The sequence below is a fragment of the Pseudorca crassidens genome, chromosome 15, assembly GCF_039906515.1.
Source record: "Pseudorca crassidens isolate mPseCra1 chromosome 15, mPseCra1.hap1, whole genome shotgun sequence".
NCBI classification, from domain to species: Eukaryota; Metazoa; Chordata; class Mammalia; order Artiodactyla; family Delphinidae; genus Pseudorca; species Pseudorca crassidens.
The window spans coordinates 39,066,856-39,087,407 of NC_090310.1; the positions used below are offsets into that span (position 1 = coordinate 39,066,856).

General features: G+C 50.6%; 1 protein-coding gene across 5 annotated transcripts in view; it reads left to right on the top strand.

Moving 5' to 3' along the window:
• Positions 1-3,237: 3,237 nt before the first annotated feature.
• NPRL3 (NPR3 like, GATOR1 complex subunit) overlaps positions 3,238-20,552 on the top strand; it is a 32,400-nt gene continuing 15,085 nt past the window's right edge. For 2 of the 5 annotated variants that reach the window (XM_067707286.1, XM_067707287.1), the window contains exons 1-6: positions 3,243-3,583; positions 7,106-7,175; positions 11,520-11,649; positions 12,921-12,995; positions 17,592-17,745; positions 18,916-18,997. In XM_067707286.1, the coding sequence (XP_067563387.1) occupies positions 3,466-3,583; positions 7,106-7,175; positions 11,520-11,649; positions 12,921-12,995; positions 17,592-17,745; positions 18,916-18,997 (629 nt within the window). In that variant the 5' untranslated portion in view covers positions 3,243-3,465. Of the gene's footprint in view, positions 3,584-7,105; positions 7,176-11,519; positions 11,650-11,859; positions 11,940-12,920; positions 12,996-17,591; positions 17,746-18,915; positions 18,998-20,552 lie in introns of those variants that run through there. The other 3 variants (XM_067707289.1, XM_067707288.1, XM_067707291.1) reach the window with 3 other exon arrangements.

Genomic DNA, 20,552 nt, shown 5'->3' on the forward strand with positions numbered 1-20,552 from the left:
CAAAAGCAGCCCCAGGTGACCCTGGGCAGGGTCAGGTAACTTGTGAGCCCCAGTTTCCCTGGTTTAACCTCGGGTGGGGGTTAGAATAGCCTCTACCACACTCTTAAGAGGGATAAGCTGTCACCATGTGACCTTGGGACACAGCAGCATGAATTCAAGATTATTGTGGTTCCTATTGTAGGTGAATGATTCTTTCTGGGCAGAGATGGTGGAGATGTCAAGGTGGGTCTGAGATAGGGTCTGTGAGCCCCGCCTGGCCCTCTGGCAGTCTGTGGTGGCTCTATCAGGCCCAGACCAAGTGGCAGGACTGATAAGGCCTGGCCGTCCAGGGAGCCTCCTGGCCCTGCCCCGGGGAGTGGGGGGAGAACCCAGGCTGGGAGGAAAGGTCAAGAGTTTCTGTTTCCAAGAATCCACTTACCTTCCAAAAAGCAGGTTACTAAAGGGAGTTATTTAAATTTAAAATGAGGACTTAGACGTGTGGGGTGCTGGCAGGGAGGAGTCTGAGGACATACCCTGCAGTGAGCAGAGGCTGGGCCTGGGCACATCATTGTTCAGGAGACCATTTGTTCCCACTGCTGTTACTGGTGAGGAACCTGAGGCGCAAAGTAGGGACAGCCTACCCTCGGTCCCTCTGGCTGCCGGCACCAGGCTGGATTGGCCAGGGAGTGACCATGAGCCCTGGTTTCCCTAACAGCCCAGTGAGGCAGACAGACAGACAGACAGACATGGACTGAGATACTGCCAGTGAAGGTGATGTGGGACTCGGACCCCGCTTCCTCCAGTCCAGCCCTCCGACAGCCCTGCACCTGGGCCTTGGGAAGGGTTGTATCCAGGACCTCTGGGAGTGGGGATCCTGGTGAGCTCCCATCACCATTCATGGATTCCAGTGCTTGTTACAATAAAAAGACATTAGCCACACAGCCAGAAAAATAAACAATGGATACTTTTGTGAAGGTTGCTAGCAGGGAGAGGGCCCTGAGTGGGTAATTGAGGAATGATGGTTTCTCCATGTCTGGGCCTTCCCCCAGCCCAAGGACAGCCAGGTTCTGGGGCCATAGGACCATCCAATGGGGCAGCAGCATGTCCAGGGAAGTCGGAGGAAGGAGGCCTGAGTCAGAGTCCTGGTTCTTATGTCTGGGCACCCGCAGATTCCCAGCACCCCCGTGGGGAGGCCCCCATTACCACAGCTAGCCCATCTACCCAGCTCTCCCAACCTCACATACTGCTCCTGTGCCCTTGTCTCCATTCTGGGGACATTCATGGGAACTGGGGGAGAACTCAGAAAACTTTTGATGATACATAAAATCAATATATTCTAGACTGGGAAAAAGGCTTGCAGAATCTGTAACAGAGGGTAACTAACCCTCGCAAAATAAAAATACATCAAAGAAGGACAAACAAACCAAAAGGAAACATGAAGGCAATTCTTAGGCTCTGGCAAATAATCAAGTGATACAGTTAGTTCTCCTCAGTAATAAAAAAATGCAACATAACACACTATTTCCTTTTTTTTGAAATTTTGGGAAAAAATAAAGTCCATGCTATGCAGCCCTGGGCAGGGCAATATGTTGGTGGGCAACGTCTAAGACATTTCAGATGCATGTACCCGTTATCCTGGCAGATTCAACCCATGAATCTGTCCTGCAAAATACACGTTTGTGTCATCTTCAGTGCAAGAGGTTACTTTGGCAATGAAAATCTCATTCCTTAGCCCATTGGTTACTTTCTCATGCATCTGATGTGCTTGAAAAGATTTGGAAACAGTTGCAGTAGACTGTTCACTACAGTAATCTCCGGGGGAAGACTGGGATGGGGTGGGTGGGGTGATTTTTTTTTACCTTTTAAAAACAGCTGTACTGTGAGATAGAATTCACGTATCATACATTCCACCCATTCAAAGTGTGCAGTTCAGCGGGTTTTAGTATATTCAGAGAGTTATGTGACCATCACCACAATGTTAGAACACTTTCATCACCCAAAAGAAACCCCATCTCCATTAGCAGTCACACCCCCCCAACTACCCCAGCCCCAGACAACCTAATCTACTTTCTGTCTCTAAGGATTTGCCTATTCTGGACATTTATATAAATGGAATCATACAGTATCTATTTTTTCAAGGCTCACTCATGTATCGGTACTTTTTTCCTTTTTATGACTGAATACTGTTCCATTGCATAGATTATACCTTATTGGATTCACCTATTCATCAGTTGGAGGACAGTTGGGTTGTTTGCACTTTTTGGCTATTATGAATAGTGGTGCTATGAACACAGTACAACTTTTTGAGTGGATGTATGTTTTAATTTTATTGGGTACTCTATGTTTAACCTTTTGAGGAACTGCTAGGCTGTCTTCCACAGTAGCTGCATCATTTTACATTCCCACCAGCAGTGTCTCAAGATACCAATTTCACCAACACTTGTCATTTTTCTTTTGGATTATAGCCATCCTAGTGGGTGTGATGTGTTCTCTTTCTGGTTTTGATTTGCGTTTCTCTAACGAGGAATGATGTTTGAGCATCTTTTCACGTACTTCCAGGCTACTTGTCTATATTCCTTGGGGAAATATCTATTCACATCTTTTGCCCACTTCTCAGTTGGCTACTTGTCTTTTTCTTGTAGAGTTGTAAGAGTTTAAAATATATATATTCTGGATACAATTCCCTCATCAGATATATGACTTGCAAACATTTTCTCACGGTTCGTGAGCGCTGTTTTAACTTTGTTGGTCTTGTCCTTTGAAGCACAAAATTTCGCAACTCTATTCAGGACAATTAACTTCTTCTTCGGTTGCTCGTGCACTTGGTGTCGTATTTAAGAAAACTCTGCCTAGCCCCAGGTCACGAGGACTTAACCCCCGTGTTTTCTCCTAAGAGTTTTACAGAGTCAGCTCTTACATTTAGGTCCGTGATCCACTGAAGTAATTTTTTTTTTTACTTTTTTATTTTAGTCCTTTATGTTTCTAAGAAAGAACTTTCTGCCCAAAGCAAGTGTTCCTTTTATAACGAATAAAGCAACATTTAGAGAAAGATTCCTTGAACCGTACGACTAACCCAGCCACACAGTCCCGCTAGCCTTCCCGCTGGCTCTTCTCCCCACTCCACAAAGGGACCGCGTCCCGCATGCGCACGAGCACAGCACCCAGAGACGGCCTCGCGCCTGCGCACACGGCAGCCTGCGCCTGCGCAAACGCCTTCGGTCCGCGCGCAAGCATTTTATGCGCGTTTGCCCCGTGCTGTTGCGCGAATCTCGCGAGCGTTGCCGGCCGCGTTAGGGGGAGCCTGGTTTGCGTCACTGTCGCGCGGGAGACGTCTGCTTGGCTCCCCTCGGCCCCCGCCCCCAACCAGTCCTTAGAGCGCTCTGTTCCGCGTCCCCGGCCCCTCCACCTTGGGGTCCCCACCGCCCCCCACCCCCGTCCCGTCCCGGCCTTGGCCCCGGCCCGACCCCTCCCCAGGCCCCCGGGGGGATGGGGGACAACACCAGCCCCATCAGCGTGATTCTGGTGAGCTCGGGGAGCCGGGGCAATAAGCTGCTGTTCAGGTACCCCTTCCAGAGGAGCCAGGAGCACCCGGCGTCCCAGACAAGTAAGTGGGCGCCGGGCGGAGGGCCTGGCGCCGCCTCCCTCGCCGTTAGCGGAGAAGTCGTTTCCTTTTTCCTTCTTATCGTACGGGCGGTGCCTTCTCATCACAGAGTGTTGGGGAAGGATAGAAAAGTAAAAAGAAGCAGGGAAAAAAAAAATCACTCATACTTTTAGCATGCCAAAGCCACTCCTGCTAACGTTTCATCGGTGTCTCTGGCCTTTTAAAAGAGCTAAAGCACCGTATGAATGTATTCAGCTTGGATTAAGTACGAAATCCAGGTACATCGGAAGTTTTCTTTGACCTCTTCCCCCCAGTTCTGCTGCTCCTCCCTCGCTTGCAGGGATCACCACTTACCATGTTCATAATTGTTCCTCCTGTACATAGACACCAAATATACCTCCATAGAAAAATAGTTTATTGCTTTGGGTTTTTTCCCCCTCTCACATAGCTGTATTGTTCTCAGTCGCTCTTTTTTCCATTGGGCCATCTGCCTTGGAGCATTTTCCAACCTAGTAAACAGATCACCTCCCTTTTTGGTTGTACACAGCTGCCTGGTAAGAACATGCCCTTTCCCTATGGGTGGACGTGTAGGTTACTTGCAGTTTTTCACTATCATGAATGTTCAATTTGTAATTTATGTGATTTAAAAAATTACTTTTTAAAAAAATACATTTCATTTTTGGCTGTGTTGGGTCTTCGTTGCTGCACACCGGCTTTATCTAGTCACGGCGAGCGGGGGCTGCTCTTCGTTGCGGTGCGCGGGCTTCTCATTGTGGTGGCTTCTCTTGTGGAGCACGGTCTCTAGGCACGCGGGCTTCAGTAGTTGTGGCACGTGGGCTCAGTAGTTGTGGCTCGTGGGCTCTAGAACGCAGGCTCAGTAGTTGCAGCGCGAGGGCTTAGTTGCTCCGTGGCGTGTGGGATCCTCCCAGACCAGGGCTCGAACCTGTGTCCCCTGCACTGGCAGCCGGATTCCCAACCACTGTGCCACTAGGGAAGCCCCTCCGCTATGTATTTTTAATAGATCAGATTTTTCTATGTTTGTTAATGAGATAGGTGAAAAATTGTATCTGATAGTAGTTTTAATGGGCATTTGCCTTCCAGCTGAGAGTGATCATGTTTTCCTGTTTTCAAAGCCATTTGGATTTCCTTTTTAGTGAACCACCTATTCATAACCTTTGCCTAATTTCCTCTTGGATTGCTTGATTTTTTTTCTTTACAGATTTGAAGGAATTTTTTATATACTTAGGATAAAAATAGACCTTTTTGACAAAGCTGTACATATTTAGCCAGTTTGCCTGTGAGTTTTTTTTTAATAATAAATTTATTTATTTATTTATTTATTTTTGGCTGTGTTGGGTTTTCGTTTCTGTGCGCGGGCTTTCTCTAGTTGCGACGAGTGGGGGCTACTCTTCATTGCGGTGCGCGGGCTTCTCATTGTCGTGGCTTCTCTTGTTGCGGAGCACAGGCTCTAGACATGCAGGCTCAGTAGTTGTGCCTCACGGGCTTAGTTGCTCCGTGGCATGTGGGATCTTCCCAGACCAGGGCTCGAACCCGTGTCCCCTACATTGGCAGGCAGATTCTTAACCACTGCGCCACCAGGGAAGCCGTGCCTCTGAGTTTTGATCTTTATGGAGTCAAGTTTTCAGTCTGTTCTTTAGTGGTTTCTGAGTTTTGTTACACATAGAAAAGGCTTCTGCTCTCCAAGATTATTAATGAAAGGAGTCTCTCATGTTTTCCCGTGGAATGTTTATCTTCTTGTTTTAAAAATGTGTTTCTTTTGGTGTAAGGTGAAGGCTCCTCCCTGGAGCTGGTATTTTCTGGGCACTTGCTGAGAGCTGTGTGTATGCCCCCATTTGCCTCCTGGAGCCTTGTGGGGCAGGCGCTGAGATGGATGAAGAAAGATGTGGGAACATGTGGCCCACACACGGCTAGAGAGGGGTTGGCTCAGAATCAGTATAATTTTCTCTTCCGTGTGGCTGCCTAGTCCCAGCATCATTTTATGGACTCATTCACGTTGCCCTCCTGATTAGTTTTGCTGCCTTCATGGCATACTAAATTCCCATGTTTATATGAGTTTGTTTTCTGACTTTTCTTACCTCTCCCAATAATCTATCTATGTGTGGGTTCCACACAGATGAATTATTGTAACTTTATAGTGTGTTATACCATCAGGTAGGATTAGTCATTTATCATCACCTTTCTTCTTCAGCATCATCCTGGTGTTTCTGCTTGCTTTCCTTGTAAACATTAGCAGTGACTGTGTTAGATCCCACTCCCAAGCCATTGCTATTGTTTTGGGGGTCACATTAAACATGGTGATTAAATGGGGAAAACGGGATCTTTATGTTGAATCTTCTCATTCAGGAACATAGTCTGTCCTCTTTTCATCCTCATCACCCTTGTTAGCATTTCTGTTTTCTTCTTGGGCCTCTTGTACGTGAAAAACTTGCCTGTGATAAATGTCCTTAAGTCTCTTTTTTTTTTTTCTTTATTTTTTGGCTGCATTGGGTCTTCGTTGCTCCGTGCGGGCTTTCTCTAGTTGAGGCGAGCAGGGGCTACTCTTCGTTGCGGTGCACGGGCTTCTCATTGCAGTGGCTTCTCTTGTTGCAGAGCACGGGCTCTAGGTGCGCGGGCTTCAGTAGTTGTGGCATGCAGGCTCAGTAGTTGTGGCTCACGGGCTCTAGAGCGCAGGGTCAGTAGTTGTGGTGCACGGGCTTAGTTGCTCCACGTCATGTGGGCTTGAACCTGTATCCCCAGCATTAGCAGGCGGATTCTTAACCACTGTGCCACCAGGGAAGTCCCTGTCCTTAAGTCTTTAAATGTTATTATTTGGGTAAAATATTGTTGTTTTTGTATATGAAGGATATTGCTGTATGGACATTTAAAAATTCTTTCTTTTACCTGTGCTTTTTCCAGCCTAGTTGCCAGCATACACTGAGAGCGTGTGTGTGCACATGTGTGCGTATATATATAAAATCCCTTTTTTTTTTAACTTAACATAGTAGCAAGAACATTTCCCATGTTATCACAGCTTCTTGGAAACTATAATTTAAAACTTTTTTTTTGTGGCCGTGCCATGTGACATGCAGGATCTTGGTTCCCTGACCAGGGATTGAACCCACACCCCCTGCAGTGGAAGCATGGAGTCTTAACCACTGGGCCACCAGGGAAGTCCCAGTACCATGCTGTTTTGATTACTGTAGCTTTGTAGTATTGTCTGAAGTCTGGGAGGGTTATGCCTCCAGCTCCATTCTTTTTACTCAGGATTGCTTTGGCAATTCTGGGTCTTTTATGGTTCCATATAAATTTTAGGATTATATGTTCTAGTTCTGTGAAAAATATCATGGGTAATTTGATAGAGATTGCATTAAATCTGTAGATTGCTTTGAGTAGTGTGGCCATTTTAACAATATTAGTTCTTCCAATCCAAGAGCAGAAGCCATCACTTTTAATGGTTCAACAACCTTCCTGTATGTGAATGGATCCTGTTTTCTTAGCTATTTTCCCCTTTTTGCCTTCACTCAGGTAAGCCTCGTAGCAGATATGCTGTCAACAGCACCAGAGAGCATGCCGAGGACCAGGACGGCGACTCCAGGTACGGGCTCTGCATTCACTCCGTGGCGGGCCTGGTCCTCCCATTGACCCAGATGTTTTTTCCCCTGAGGAACCCCGTGTTCTCTTTTCCACTTGGTCGGGGGTTTCAGGCAGACAGAGGTGGGGATTGTGTTGCCAGTCTCTGGCTTTCTGCCTAGTTTGGCTTTATGGTCCTGCTGTGGGCTGTGTGGTTGGTAGGGCAGGTTGGAGAACAGATGAAGCCGTGTCCCTGCAGGACATTTATCTCCCATGAGAGGAACGTGCAGGACAGCAGATTGCAGTGCTGTCCTCAGACCCTAGTCGTCAAGCACGTGTCCAGAGGTCAAATGTAGGTGCTTGGGTGCAGCACAGCCTGTCCAGGTGGTGAGGTGGCCTGAGAGCCAGGGCAGTCGTGACCCTTGCTTTTTAGGGCCCGGATGAAAGGCAGGTCCTGTTCCTTCCTGTGCATGCTACCCCTCTTCTCTCTGGGAAGTACTTTCTGGGTGGCAGCCTTGAGAAATGACCACTTCTGCCTTCTTATGTTCATTTTAAAGCTTAATGAATTGTAACTCAGGCCCAGATGAAGGAGAAAAGATTGTAAATTGCCAGTCCTGCGTGAGGTAACGTCTGTGGGAAAGTAGCTGAGGTCCCCATGCTGGGCCCTCGCCATGCAGTGCGTTAGTATGGTTTCCCTCAGTTCTCTGACATGGCACCATGCCTGCCATAGTGCTGTGTACTTCCAAGAGGGGATTGTATCCCTTTGTGTAAGGGTGTCAGGGACCTCTGGCATGACCAGTGACTGTCTAACATCCATGTGATGCTTGGGCTTGGATGCTGTTGTGTGTGCCCATTAGAGGCAAAAATGTTCCCATGGGGTTTATATGACACTTCTCTGGGAGGCAGGGATACAGTGGGGCCCTCCCATCCCCGACAGGGCGTACCTCCTGGGTGTTGGAGGTGCACAGAGCATCTGGGAGCCCCCAGAACGGGAGGGGGCAGAGTCGAGCTCTCTTCCGTGCTGTCCCTTCTTTTTTTGGCCAGGTCAGAGAAAAAGCCCTGTTCCCAAGTGTCTCAGCAGGAATGGAAGGTCTTGACTTGTCTTCCAGCTAGGCTGATTCATCTTTCTAAATGTGTTTTCTTTCTTAATCTCTAAATGTTAGTTTTTGTAGCAGCGATTTTATTGTGTTACAATATATTTACCAGACCTTTCACCATCAAAACAAGGGAAAAGTATTTTTCTAAATTTTGGAAACAACAAACAAATATTGAGGGAATTCCCTGGCGGTCCAGTGGTTAGGACTTGGTGCTTTCACTGCCAGGGCCCAGGCTCAATCCCTGGTCAGGGAACTAAGACCCCTCAAGGCATGTGGTGTGGCCAAAACAAACAAACAAACATTGACACTTGTTTTTGTTTCAATTTGCTATTTATGGCAGTTATGTCATGATGGACATAGCTCTGTCTTTGTGCATGTTATGTCAGCAGATGCTGTATAAAGTATAAAGCCACTCAAGTGTTTTTTCTGTCATCAGTGTGTAATATTAAGCTCTGGTGAGTGGATTTCTCTGTGGGCCAGACTTGCTCAGACAAGCAGAGTGGCCAAACAGCAGAGGGACCTCCCTGAGTGGCCACTTAGGGCAGTGTGGCTTTTAACTTGAGCAGCACCTGGCTTTCTGGTTGGCTGCTTTTGGAGACCCCGGCCTCTCTGGGCCCAAGCGGGGAAAGCGCTTTCTGTTTGGCCTTTGGATTTGGACATTTATAGTCGTGAGCTGGGCCACCACTCCTTGCCTCTGAATCTCAGTCCCCATCCCACAGCCCGGCTAACTTAGGTTCCTGGAATGGTGGCTGAGGGCCAGGGCTCAGGCCCATCTGAGGCTCTTTGTGGCAGAGCAGAGGTTTTTGGTGGAGATTTTTGGATATCACAGTAAAAAGTGAAGTCTCTGGGGTGGCGGGAGGTTGTTTTTCTATCTGTTATTGGTGTGTCCTGAGTCAGTGGGTGGCAGAGTAGAGGGAGGTGTTTGTTCAGATAGGGCGGGTAGTGTTGGCACTGGGTCAGGCTCTAGGGCAGCAGTGTTTGTTAGGTTCCACCACGCTGGGCCCTCCGTCACCCTAACTGGGCCCTCAGATGCGGCTTCCTGGGCAGAGTGAGCCACTGGGGGCTTTTGAAGAAAGCATGTAACGATTCTGGTCTAAGACACTGGAATCTTCCATCTCTGGTTTAATCACTCCAGGGAGCAGTATTCCAGGGAGGAGACACCCACAGGGGAGGCCAAGGACTCTGGCTGTGGGGGCCGCGTGTCCCAGAATGTCTTTGATGGTATCGGTGTCAGAAGGTCTGACCGCAGCCCAGACTGTGCAAGTGGAATGGCAGCCCATTCTGACAGACCCTCTGCATCTGGTTTGTTTGGGAGCCACAGGGCGACTTAGGACGCCTAGAAGACCACGTCAGTCCTGGAGGAAGGCTGGACACCAGCGTGACCCCCCCCCAGGCTCCCCACCCTCTGGAGGGGAGAGGCTTGGGAAGTCCCGGGCTTTGTCTTGCTCGGTGCAGGTCGAGCGTAGCCAGGCCCTTGCTGCAGGTGGCTCCGAGTCACTCCTGCATCGGTTGGTGAGCCCTGCAATGTGCGAGGAGCCAGGAGCCAGTGGTCCCTCTCCTAGATCTGTTTATCCTGGAGGTGTTTGCTGTTTTGGAGTTGCAGCAGTGTGCAGCACCCTTCCCTTCTCTGAAGGGTTCTGGTGTGAAGTGCTTCCCTCCCCCTAGAGCAAGGGCCTCCTGGAGAGAAGTATCTGGTGTGGTGCCCGTTCACCACAGCTCCTCGGGAAAGCCCAGGACTCAACGCTGAGTGTTTGTCCTTGATGGGCTCTTTAGGACAGCATGCGGCCCCAGGGAGGCTGGAGCCCCTCTCAGCACAGCCTGTCCTCCGACCTGCGTGATGGAGATGCTTTCCCAGGTGGAGAAATGAGCACAGGACTTGTCTGCCTTCTGGCTCCAGGTTAGACACGGTGCATCCGAGTTTCCAGAGTGGAGGCCCCGAGCCTGGGCTCTGAGATAAGAGTCTGCACTGTCCTCTCCTCCCTGCAGTGACTCTCCCTTATCTGATCCCCCCCCCACCCCCCAGGCAGGAAGGAGACCTAAAGGTGCAGAAGAGCCTGGAAAAGGGGCAGTTTTACAGGGATCATATCCAAACTGCTCTTACCTGCACCCAGTCATTCCTCCTCCATGGTGTCCAGCCCTGTCCATCCCTCCGTCCATGTCAGTCAGTGGGTCTGCACATCTAGTGCGTCTGGAACCTTTCTTCCCTAATAAAAGCTGGAAGGTTTAAGTGTTGAGGGTAAGGGAAGGGCCCGGCAGCCGAGCTGTGAGGAGAGTGATCAATACGCTGCAATTCGTGCTTCCCCTCGGCCTTCGCACAGCACTGAGGGGTGGGGGTCCCGGGAGCTGAGGGGAGCAGCCCAGCACGCCTGGGCCGTTGGGGAGGCCCCCAGCCTGACAAGCCATGCAGGCTCCCGCAGCTTCCTCCTCTCCGGGCAGGTGCCTTGCTCCTCCTGCCTTCCCAGGCGGGCGGGGGCCAGGGTGGCAGCACGCACCTTCCGCCTTGTAGTTCTGGTGACTTTGCGACCCTAGTCTTGGGGATTGCTTCAGAAGGGAGACTGTCGGGGGACTTCCCTGGTGACGCAGTCGTTGAGAATCCGCCTGCCAATGCGGGGGACGTGGGTTTGGTCCCTGGTCTGGGAAGATCCCACATGCCGCGGAGCAGCTAAGCCCGTGAATCACAGCTACTGAGCTTGCACTCTAGGGCCCACGTGCCACAACTGCTGAGCCCACGTGCTGCAACTACTGAAGGCCGCGCACCTAGGGCCAGTGCTCCGCAACAGGAGAGGCCACTGCAATGAGAAGCCCATACACTGCAACGAGGAGTGGCCCCCACTCGCCACAACTAGAGAAAGCCCACGCACAGCAGCAAAGACCCAATGCAGCCAAAAATAAATTAAAATATAGGGACTTCTTGGTGGTCCAGTGGTTAAGACTTCGCCTTCCAATGCAGGGGGTGCGTGTTTGATCCCTGGTCGGGGAACTAAGATCCCACATGCCTTGGGGCCAAAAAACCAAAAACATAAAACAGAAGTAATATTGTAACAAATTCAATAAAGACTTTAAAAATGGTCCACATCAAAAAATAAATAAAAAAAAAATAAAGGAAAAATCTCCAATGTCCAAAAAAAAGAAGGGAGACTGTCAGAAGCTTCCAGGTCAGCAGTGGGGGCAGAGCCACCCTGCGCGCAGCTACCCCCTACCCCTGGGGCAGCAGGTCTGGTGCTGTGGCACTTGGTTAACTCTCTTCCACTCTACCTTTTTTTAATTTTAAGGTTTTCAGATGTCATTCTGGCAACAATTTTGGCAACCAAGTCTGAAATGTGTGGGCAGAAGTTTGAACTGAAGATTGATAACGTGCGTTTTGTTGGGCACCCGACGCTGCTGCAGCACGCGCTGGGCCAGGTACGCCCTCCCTGGGCTGACGCGGGCCTGTAGAAGGCAGCCCCGTGCAGCAGATCCCATCAGGTGCTTGCCTAGCTGCACCTCCTCCTGGGCCCTGAGGGCCTGGCAGAGAAGGACACAGGCGTCCTTGCCCTGGTGTCTCAGCCCCTGCCCTTAGCTTTTGCTGTTTGCGTCCAGCCTTTCTCCTAACTGTGGCCTTCTACTTTGTAGATAAGATGCCAGTTTCTGCGGGGAGGCCAAGAGAACGAGTTAAGCAGCGTTTGTCAGATTCTTGAACTTTATATAAAGTGGTACAAGCATTTCTTCTTATTAAGTGATATCATAGCCAATATTGTTATTAATTTAGCTCTTACTGTTGTGCCACACCCTCTCTATGCGTTCTCTGATGGGGCCTGAATGCACTGTTGTTACCCAAGGGAATTTGCACACCAGAAGCTGCCAGTCAGTCCTTTGCACACAGTGTCACTTAGATTCTGAAGGGTTTTGATGTGACAGCACAAGACTTAGCTCCACTTACACAATCCAGAAATCCCGTGAGGGTCTGGGTTGTGGTCCTCAGATCTTCTCCATGACTAAGCCCACAGGAGGAGCTTCTGAGACATGGAGGCACCAGGGCAGGGGGCCATGGCTGAGGAGACGGCTGTGGTGGCACCTATGCTGCTCAGACAGGCTCAGCCCCACTGATGGCCTGTGGGTGACGGAGGGGAGCTTTGGCAGTACCGGCCTGGAGACATGGAGGGACAGGGATGGTGACAGGCCTGATTGAGATGGCCCAGGGACTCCTCTGCCCTCTGGTGGCAACACTTGTAGGCAGCTTGGTGTTTGGGCCCTGGGCTGGCTGGGTGCCCCAGCGGCAGCCCTGTCTCTCCTGGGTGGGAGCATTGTCCTGAGTACTTGTCCTGCCTGGGAGGACTCAAGTGGGCACGGGGGTTGGCGTGGGGAAGGGAGGGTCTGCTCAGGGAGCACTCCAGCCACTTGAGCACCTCTCCACCTTTTCTCCTCTGGGCACCTCAGCTCACTCGAGGTGACTGGGACAGTCTTGTCACTTTGGGTCACAGCACCTTCCTGCTCCTTTCTCCACTGTGACTGTCTGTCCATGCAGCCAGCACTTGCCTGTGCAAAGGCGCTGGTCGCTTATCAGAGACCTAGGGCTCTGTTTTTCTCTGGTTCTGCTGTATTCTGGAACACTTTCCCTGCCTGAAGTAATAGCTCTAAGTGCTTTTCTTGGGAGGTGGTGGCTCTCATTCACTAGAACTGTGCCTCTTTCACAGGTCTCCAAAACAGATCCATCTCCGAAGAGGGAGGCTCCCACCATGATTCTTTTTAATGTGGTATTTGCACTGAGGGTGAGTGTATAAATGGCTGAAGAGCAGATCAGGGAGGCGGGGTGGGGAGGAGGGTTGGGGAGGGCGGTGGGGAGGGGGTGAGAGGGCAGAGCTCATTTCCAGTGACCGTGTTGTTGACTTAGAGCTCAGACCGCTGTGGGCACGGCACTGGCCCTCCTGGGGGCTGGAAGAGTCTAACTTCATTGTTTCCCTCTTTTTTCTTTTTTTTTTTAAGTAAAATATACATAACATCGAATTTACCATTTTAACCATTTTAAAGAGACATTTTGGTGGCATCTGGTAGCAGTGTTGTGTAACTATCACCACTATCCAGTTTTTGTTGCCCCAAAAGGACACCAGGTATTCCTCATTCTCTCCCCTCCCCCAGCCCCCAGAAACAACCAATGTGTTTTCTCTTTCTGTGGATGTACCTGTTCTGCATGTCTCATATAAAAGGGATCCTACAATATGTGACCTCTGGTATCTGACTTCTTTCACTTAACATAATGATTTTGAGATTCATCCATTTTTTTATAATCTTTTTTTTTAATTGAAGTGTGGTTGATTTACAACGTTTCAGGTGTACAGCAAAGTGATTCAGTTAGGTATATATATGAACTATTTCAGTATCTTGTAATAATCTATAATGGAATAGAATCTGAAAAAGAATATACATGTATATCTATAAATACATATATATCTCTACTGCTATACAGTAGGGATATATAGCAGGTCCTTGTGGGTTTTTAAAAATTATTTTTAGTTTTTTAAAAAAATAATCTTTTAATTGAATCATCGATGTTATAATGTATATCAGTACTTTATTCCTTTTTGTGGCCCAATCATATTCCATTGTACGATAGACCATACTTTATCTGTTTATCTACTGGTGAACTTTTGGTTTGTTTCTACCTTTTGGCTCTAAGAACAATGCTGTTAAGGACATTTGTGTACAAGTTTTGTGTAGGCAGGTTTTCCTTTCCCTTGGGGTCGATAGCTAGGAGTGGAGTGCTGGGTCACGTGGTGACTCTATGTTTAACCATTTGAGGAGCTGCCAGGCTGTTTTCCACAGCAGCTGCACCGTTTTACATCCCCACCAGCCATGTACGAGGGTTCCAATTTCTCTACATCCTTGCCAACACTTGTTATTTTCTGTTGTTTTATAATTAAGTGTAATTATTTCTTTTGGCAGTTCCCAGCACTGTCTGAAGTTGTGTTTTCACTAGTTACAGGGAATTTCTTTTCAATAAAGCTGTCAAAATACAAGGGATCTAAATAAATATAAAAAGCACCCCTGGGTAAGGACTGGCTGGTATTACTATGAAGGGACTTTGAAATTTAGGAAATGTATATATTCCATACTGTTAAATAATGGCATTCCTCAGACATATCCCACTATCGGTTTTCACCAAAGAATCCAGTAGTTCTTTCTGGCTGGGCACATGTGAGCTGCACGACGGCTTTTGTACAGAAGTGTCAGTGAGAAAGTGGCTAGATCTTGGTGACAAGGAGCAGTGTGCTCTGTACCCTTTGCTGAGGCGCGGGTGAGCCTGAGCAGGAGGGAGCCTGTCATATCAGGTGCCTTAGTCTCAGAGTGTTTTTCCCACTGAGGCTTTTCTGTTGTGGAGACCACAGGTCTCACTGAAGAGTTCAGAATCAGAATAATGCTAGGGAAGAGCTCCTAAATGGGGCTTCCTCCTCTCTGAAGGGAGCTTAATCCTTAAAACTGGCCCACCTTGTTGATAAAGAAAGAGCTGCAAGTTAAAACAAAGCCAGCTGTTCCTGATGGCTGTCCCAGGGCTTGAGGTTCCGAGAGGAGACTCTTACTTTCTGCTTTGTGTACTTCCATAGTGTTTGCATTTTCACAGTGTCCCTTTATTACTTATATCATTACGTAATACAGACATCCACAAAGAGAACTCAAGTTAAAGACAGACAAACCAAAACCATGACCAGTGCTCTCCGCCCGTCAGCACTGATAGCCCCTGTGGGGTGGGCCATGAGAAGCAGCCTCGGCCCCACCCTGGATGTTGCTGGCAAGCCCTCATCTCTGGGGAGCAGGGTGTGATAGCGGAGTGTATGACACCCATGGACACGATAGTCAAGAAAACAGGCAGATTTTAAAGTTGTATGAAGATTTTTATAATAAGTAGGCTGGAAATAATCCTGGTATCCAGTAGTTGGGGAATGATTAGACAGGATAGTGGTTTTACACACTGGAACATCCTGTGGCCACTGAAGATGAGAAATGGGGGCGAGGCCAGACCCTGGAGCGGGTGGGTGGCTCACTGCCAGGTTAAAGCAGTGGGAACAGGGTAGTGTAGGATTTCAGAGCACAGAGGCCGTGAGGTGAACAGTGGGAGGAATTTAAAATAGCATAAAGGGTGGGCCAGTTTTTTTCTTCTTTTCTGTAGTTATTTTAAAATGTACATGCTAAAAAAAAAATGTGCACCCTTTTTACTTTGAAAAGTTGTAAACAAACCCTGAGCTAGTGACAATAGATTGATGGTCCTTGCACACCTGTCTCTGAGATCCCACAGCTGCTGCCTTGCACCCTGGCTCCATCTGCCCCCAACCCATCGCTCAGGTATTTCAAGACAAGCCTCAGACCTCACGTCTGCTCACCCCACACACTTCAGAAGGCGTCTCTGGAAAAGGGGGGCAGCTATTTTATACCATACCTGACAGAGCTCACCGTAAGCTGGTATCAGCTAGTACCTGGTCCATGGAAACGTGCCCTAGTTGCCACAGCGTTTTTTCCCGTTGACCTGTCTGAACCTGGGTGAAAACCAGAAGCCAGCCCACACAAGCTTGGGGCTTGTGTCTCCAGGTCTCTGACTCGCCCCTCCTTTGTCCTGTGAAGGGTCCACGGTCGGACCCATCTCAGTGTGCAGTCAGGCTTGCTCCATGTCCGTGTGTTTCCCGCAAGCTGAACGTTAGCTCTGAAGGCCTGACTGGATTTGGGGACAAGTTTCAGGGTGAGAAAATCTCGCAGGCAAATCCCTACACTTCACTGTTGCTTCACGTTGCGTGTGGGGAGAGTGGGTGTTTCTCAGAGCTCCATTCAGGGCTGACACATCCTGGGTGGTCGCTTTCTCACTGTGGCCCCACGTAGCCCAGGCTCTGTGGGCACCCTGAGCCAAGCCTGGCCTGTGCAGCCGGCTGGGACACCCAGGCTCGCTCCATCCTCGCTCATCCCGGAGTGTGAGCGAGCGGCCCCAGACGCCTGACTTGCGACACCGTTGTGCCCTAGCCAGTAGGAGCATGATGGAGGCTGAGGCTCTCAGGTGTGACTGGGCTACTTCTTCAAGGGAGTAACCACGCGCCCAGATCATTCTCCTCTCTCTGCTTTGCTGCGGGGAGGAATTTTACACAGATTTCTCTAAAATCGAAAGCAGAACATTTTGTTCTGAGGCAGTTGTGTACACCCTATACCCCAGACCCTCCGTCCCGTGACCTTGCGGGGACACTTGAGGGGCTGTCCTGGGCTTGGGGCAGGGCTGCTGCCCGTAGGTGGGCCTGGTCCCCACACAGGTGTGCTGCCTGGGGTGTGTTCTGTTTGCGAACATGGGTCTGTAGGAGCTCAGAAAGTGTCTCCAGCTCCAGGTGGTGAACGGGTTTACTGAGTCAGGTCAGGGTCAGGCCCAGGAGCCTGGCTGTGGACACTCACCGCAGGGCCCTGCCTGTAGATAACCGGGAGCAGGGCGACCAGAGGTTCTAATCGTGGGCACCACTCCTCCCACCTCCACCCACGGGATGACTCAGCTGTTCTGGCGGCCTCCTGGAGCGCTGAGTCACTGTGGCTGGTTATCTGCTCCGTGTCCCATCTTCACAGACCCCACAGCTGCCTGCCCCACCCTTGGCCTGGGTGGATGCGCCCGCCTGGCCTGGCTGTGGCCCCTGATAGGTCCCAGAGTGAGCATGGGCGCGGAGGGAAGGGGATGGCCTGGCGCCTCCTGGCTTCTCTGTTAGCCAGGGTCTCAGGAAGAGCTGTTTACCCTGAGGACAGGTCTTCACTGAACAGTGGGCCTGGTGCTTCTGTTTCTCACACTGTGTCCTTGTTGTAACATGGGCTGTGTGACCAAATTCTCACACAGCCGATCCTGTCCACTAGCACTCAGTGGCATATTGGTGACCGCAGACACTGCCAGGGGTTTTGCTCTGTTCTGAGCACTTGACATGTTGACTGATTGCTGAGAGAGGGGCCACTGTTCTCCTTTCTCAGATGAGAGCCTGTGACCCGGGGTCGCACAGCAGGTGGCTGATGGGATCTGTGCCTTCCATTGTGCCACTGGGCTGCCTCTGTCACGTCCAGAGTGGATGCCTGAACATCTTCTGCCTTCCTGCATGGCCCTGGCCTGGGGCCCTGAGCATGGGCACCTCTCTCTGCTTGTTAGAAATGCCTGTGTCCCCCCTCCCTCCCCACCGGGGACCCCCACGGAGCCATCTGTGTTCCGTCCAGGCGGCCGTTCCATGCCCACGTTGCTGGGACAGGCCCTAGAGGGGACCCGGGACTGGGGACAGTGGTGGCACCCAGAGAGGGGCTCTGAGTGTTGCTGTATGTCCTCCCCGAGTGCATGTGCTACGATCGAGTTGGCTGTGGCCTCTCTCCTGCAGGCCAACGCTGACCCATCGGTGATAAACTGTCTGCACAACCTCTCCCGCCGCATTGCCACCGTGCTGCAGCACGAGGAGCGCCGCTGCCAGTACCTCACGCGGGAGGCCAAGCTGATCCTGGCGCTGCAGGACGAGGTGTCTGCCATGGCTGACGGTGAGGGCGGCGGGCGGCTTCTCTGGGCAGGGACCCCATTGGGTGGGCCGATGTGGAAACTAATGGTCTGTATGGTGGGCTGAGCACGCCCTGGGTGCACAGGAAGATCCCCAAGGGACACAGCTAGACCCGGATTCCTGAACTGATGTTCCAGGAGTGGCTTCCCAGCCCAAAACGTTCCCCTCCCCCCAGACCCCTGCACGGTGGCTCTTCGTGCAGGTCAGGCACCGCCTGCCCCGCCCTGGTCCTGCTGGGCAGTCCCCTGAAGCAGGGGGCATGCAGAGGGGCAGCAGGAAGATTGAGCTGGCGGGGGGGGGGTAGTTCTTTGCTTTCACCTAAATTGAAGGGGGACCCAACTGAGTTATCAGCTGACCAGTTATTAAAAGTAATGTCTGATGATAGATCCCCATGAGGCTTTGGTGTACTGTCAACATTTCAGAGCAGAGAGATGCCCACCTGTCACAGCCTGTTCACCTCCGTCTTCTCGGGTCAGCACCTCCATAACAGAAGAGAAAACTAGGAACAGATTTGCCAGTGAACCTGGGCTAATTTTAGCAATAAGTAGAAGTGTACATGAACTCTGTCACTCGGGTGCATTTTTTCAGTAAAAGTTATCTTTTGTTGTTTGACAGTTAGTTGTCAAAATGTGTAATATATTTGTTTTGCCCAGTTATGTACTAGCTAATAACAATCCAGAAGTTTTGTTTTTTAAACATTCTCTTTAGAATCTGTGACTTTTTCACAGGAAATTTTTAAAAGTTCAATTTAAGTACATATATTTTTTGTTAGACATTTATGAGAAGAGATTAACAAGAGACTTTGGATCATGAAAATAAATTGCACTGGTGTAAGTGTGTGGGGGAAGGAGTGGGGTGAGGCAGGGAGTGATTGGTCTGAGGTGGGGGTGGCTCTGGCAGCCTGCGGGGAGCCTGCAGGGTAGCTGCAGAAAGGTTTCTTCCTGTGAGGGCTGTGGCTACAGGGTCAGGTTGGGCCACTGGTGAAGGGTAAATCCAGACATCCCGTATAAAGACGGTTGAGCACACCAGTGGAGAATTTCCTGATGTTTGGTTTACAGCCACTTAAAATTCTTTTTAGGTTAAGCCTGTCTTCTGGCCTGTGCAAGCTCCTCGCTGTGCAGACTCTGAGTCCTCTGTGTTACAATTCTTGCAGCAAATGATGGGCCTCAGTCCCCGTTCCATCACATCCTGCCCAAGTGCAAGCTGGCCAGGGACCTCAAGGACGCTTACGACAGGTGAGACGGTGGTCTGCTTCCCATGGGCCTCCCCGGGCTGGTGCCGTTTCCCTGCTGTGCCTGAGATGGGGGGAGGCTGGGGAGGAGCCCCGCTGGGACGGTCACCTCCAGACTTGTCTTTAGCCAGAAAATGAAGCTGAAGAAAGCTGAGCATGGGACCTGAAATGCACGGTGATGCTGACTGAGCGCAACACCGTGCCAAGTTCCAGGCCCACCTTCGTTAGGCGCGGTCACTGTCGCCACCTCACCCACGAGGAGACTGAGGCTCGGGGGCTGGGGCTGGGGTTGGCTCTGCTTCCCCCGCACCGGGGTTGTGGGGGTTTGGGACCCTGAGTGTGTGAGGGCAGCAGGCGTTGGAGACACTGCTCATATTAGTGGCTCAGCACCAACTCTCTTAAACGTGGACCAGCAAGGCACTTCTCTTCTTTTTTTTTCTTTTTTTTGCGGTACGCGGGCCTCTCACTGCTGTGGCCTCTCCTGTTGCGAAGCACAGGCCCCGGACGCACAGGCTCGGCGGCCATGGCTCACGGGCCCAGCTGCTCCGTGGCATGTGGGATCTTCCCGGACCGGGGCACGAACCCGTGTCCCCTGCATCGGCAGGCGGACTCTCAACCACTGCGCCACCAGGGAAGCCCCACTTCTCTTCTTTTTAAAGAGCGTCCGTGTGCCTCTGACCACTGCTCCCTGGCCCTGGGTCTGCAGTGGGGATGGGATGGGGAATGGGGGTGGGGGGCTGTCTGCCCAAGTGCACCTGGCCAGTTGGCTCACCAGGGGCCTCTCAGGGCTGAGGGGACCTTGCAGCACCAGGCATGTTGCTGGACAGATAGTGTGTAGGTGCAGGCCTCTCTCCTCTCCACCACCCCCAACTTCCCCACATTCTCCTCTGCTCCCGCACCTCCCCCGCCCTGGCTTTCTCAGGGCTTCGTTCTGTCCAGTGGACCCACATTCCTTGCTGGAGGTGGACCTGATCTGAGAGCTGGGGCCACAGCACCATCGGGGATCTTCACTGCAGCGTGTAGGACCTTTAGTTGCGGCGTGCGGGATCTAGTTCCCCGACCAGGGATTGAAGCTGGGCCCCCTGCACTGGGAACGTGGAGTCTTAGCCACTGGACCACCAGGGAAGTCCCTTTCTTTTTTTTTTAATGTTAATATTTTTTCTGATTTCACCAATGATATGTGTTTATTATAGACATTTGGGAAATATAAAAAAATATAAAGGAAATAAAAATCATCTATAATCCCATACCCAGTGATAATCACTATGACCTTTTGGTAAGTTTCCTTTTTTTTAACTTAAGCCTTTGAAAAGGTCACCTGTCCTTTGAGTTTGAAAGTCAGAGCACAGAGTTTCTTTCCCGTTGCACCCTCGCCAGGTTTCCTTCCTGGTGGCAGGGTGCATTGCATCAGGCAGCCGAGTGTTGTGCGCCCTGTCGCAAGGTGCTAAAGCACATACAGTGAACCCTTTCATAGCCAGAGCGCACTGAGTGCACGGTTCGCCCTTTACCTCCTCACTTGAACGCGCAGCTTACCGACAGACGTCTGTCTGTTGGTAAAT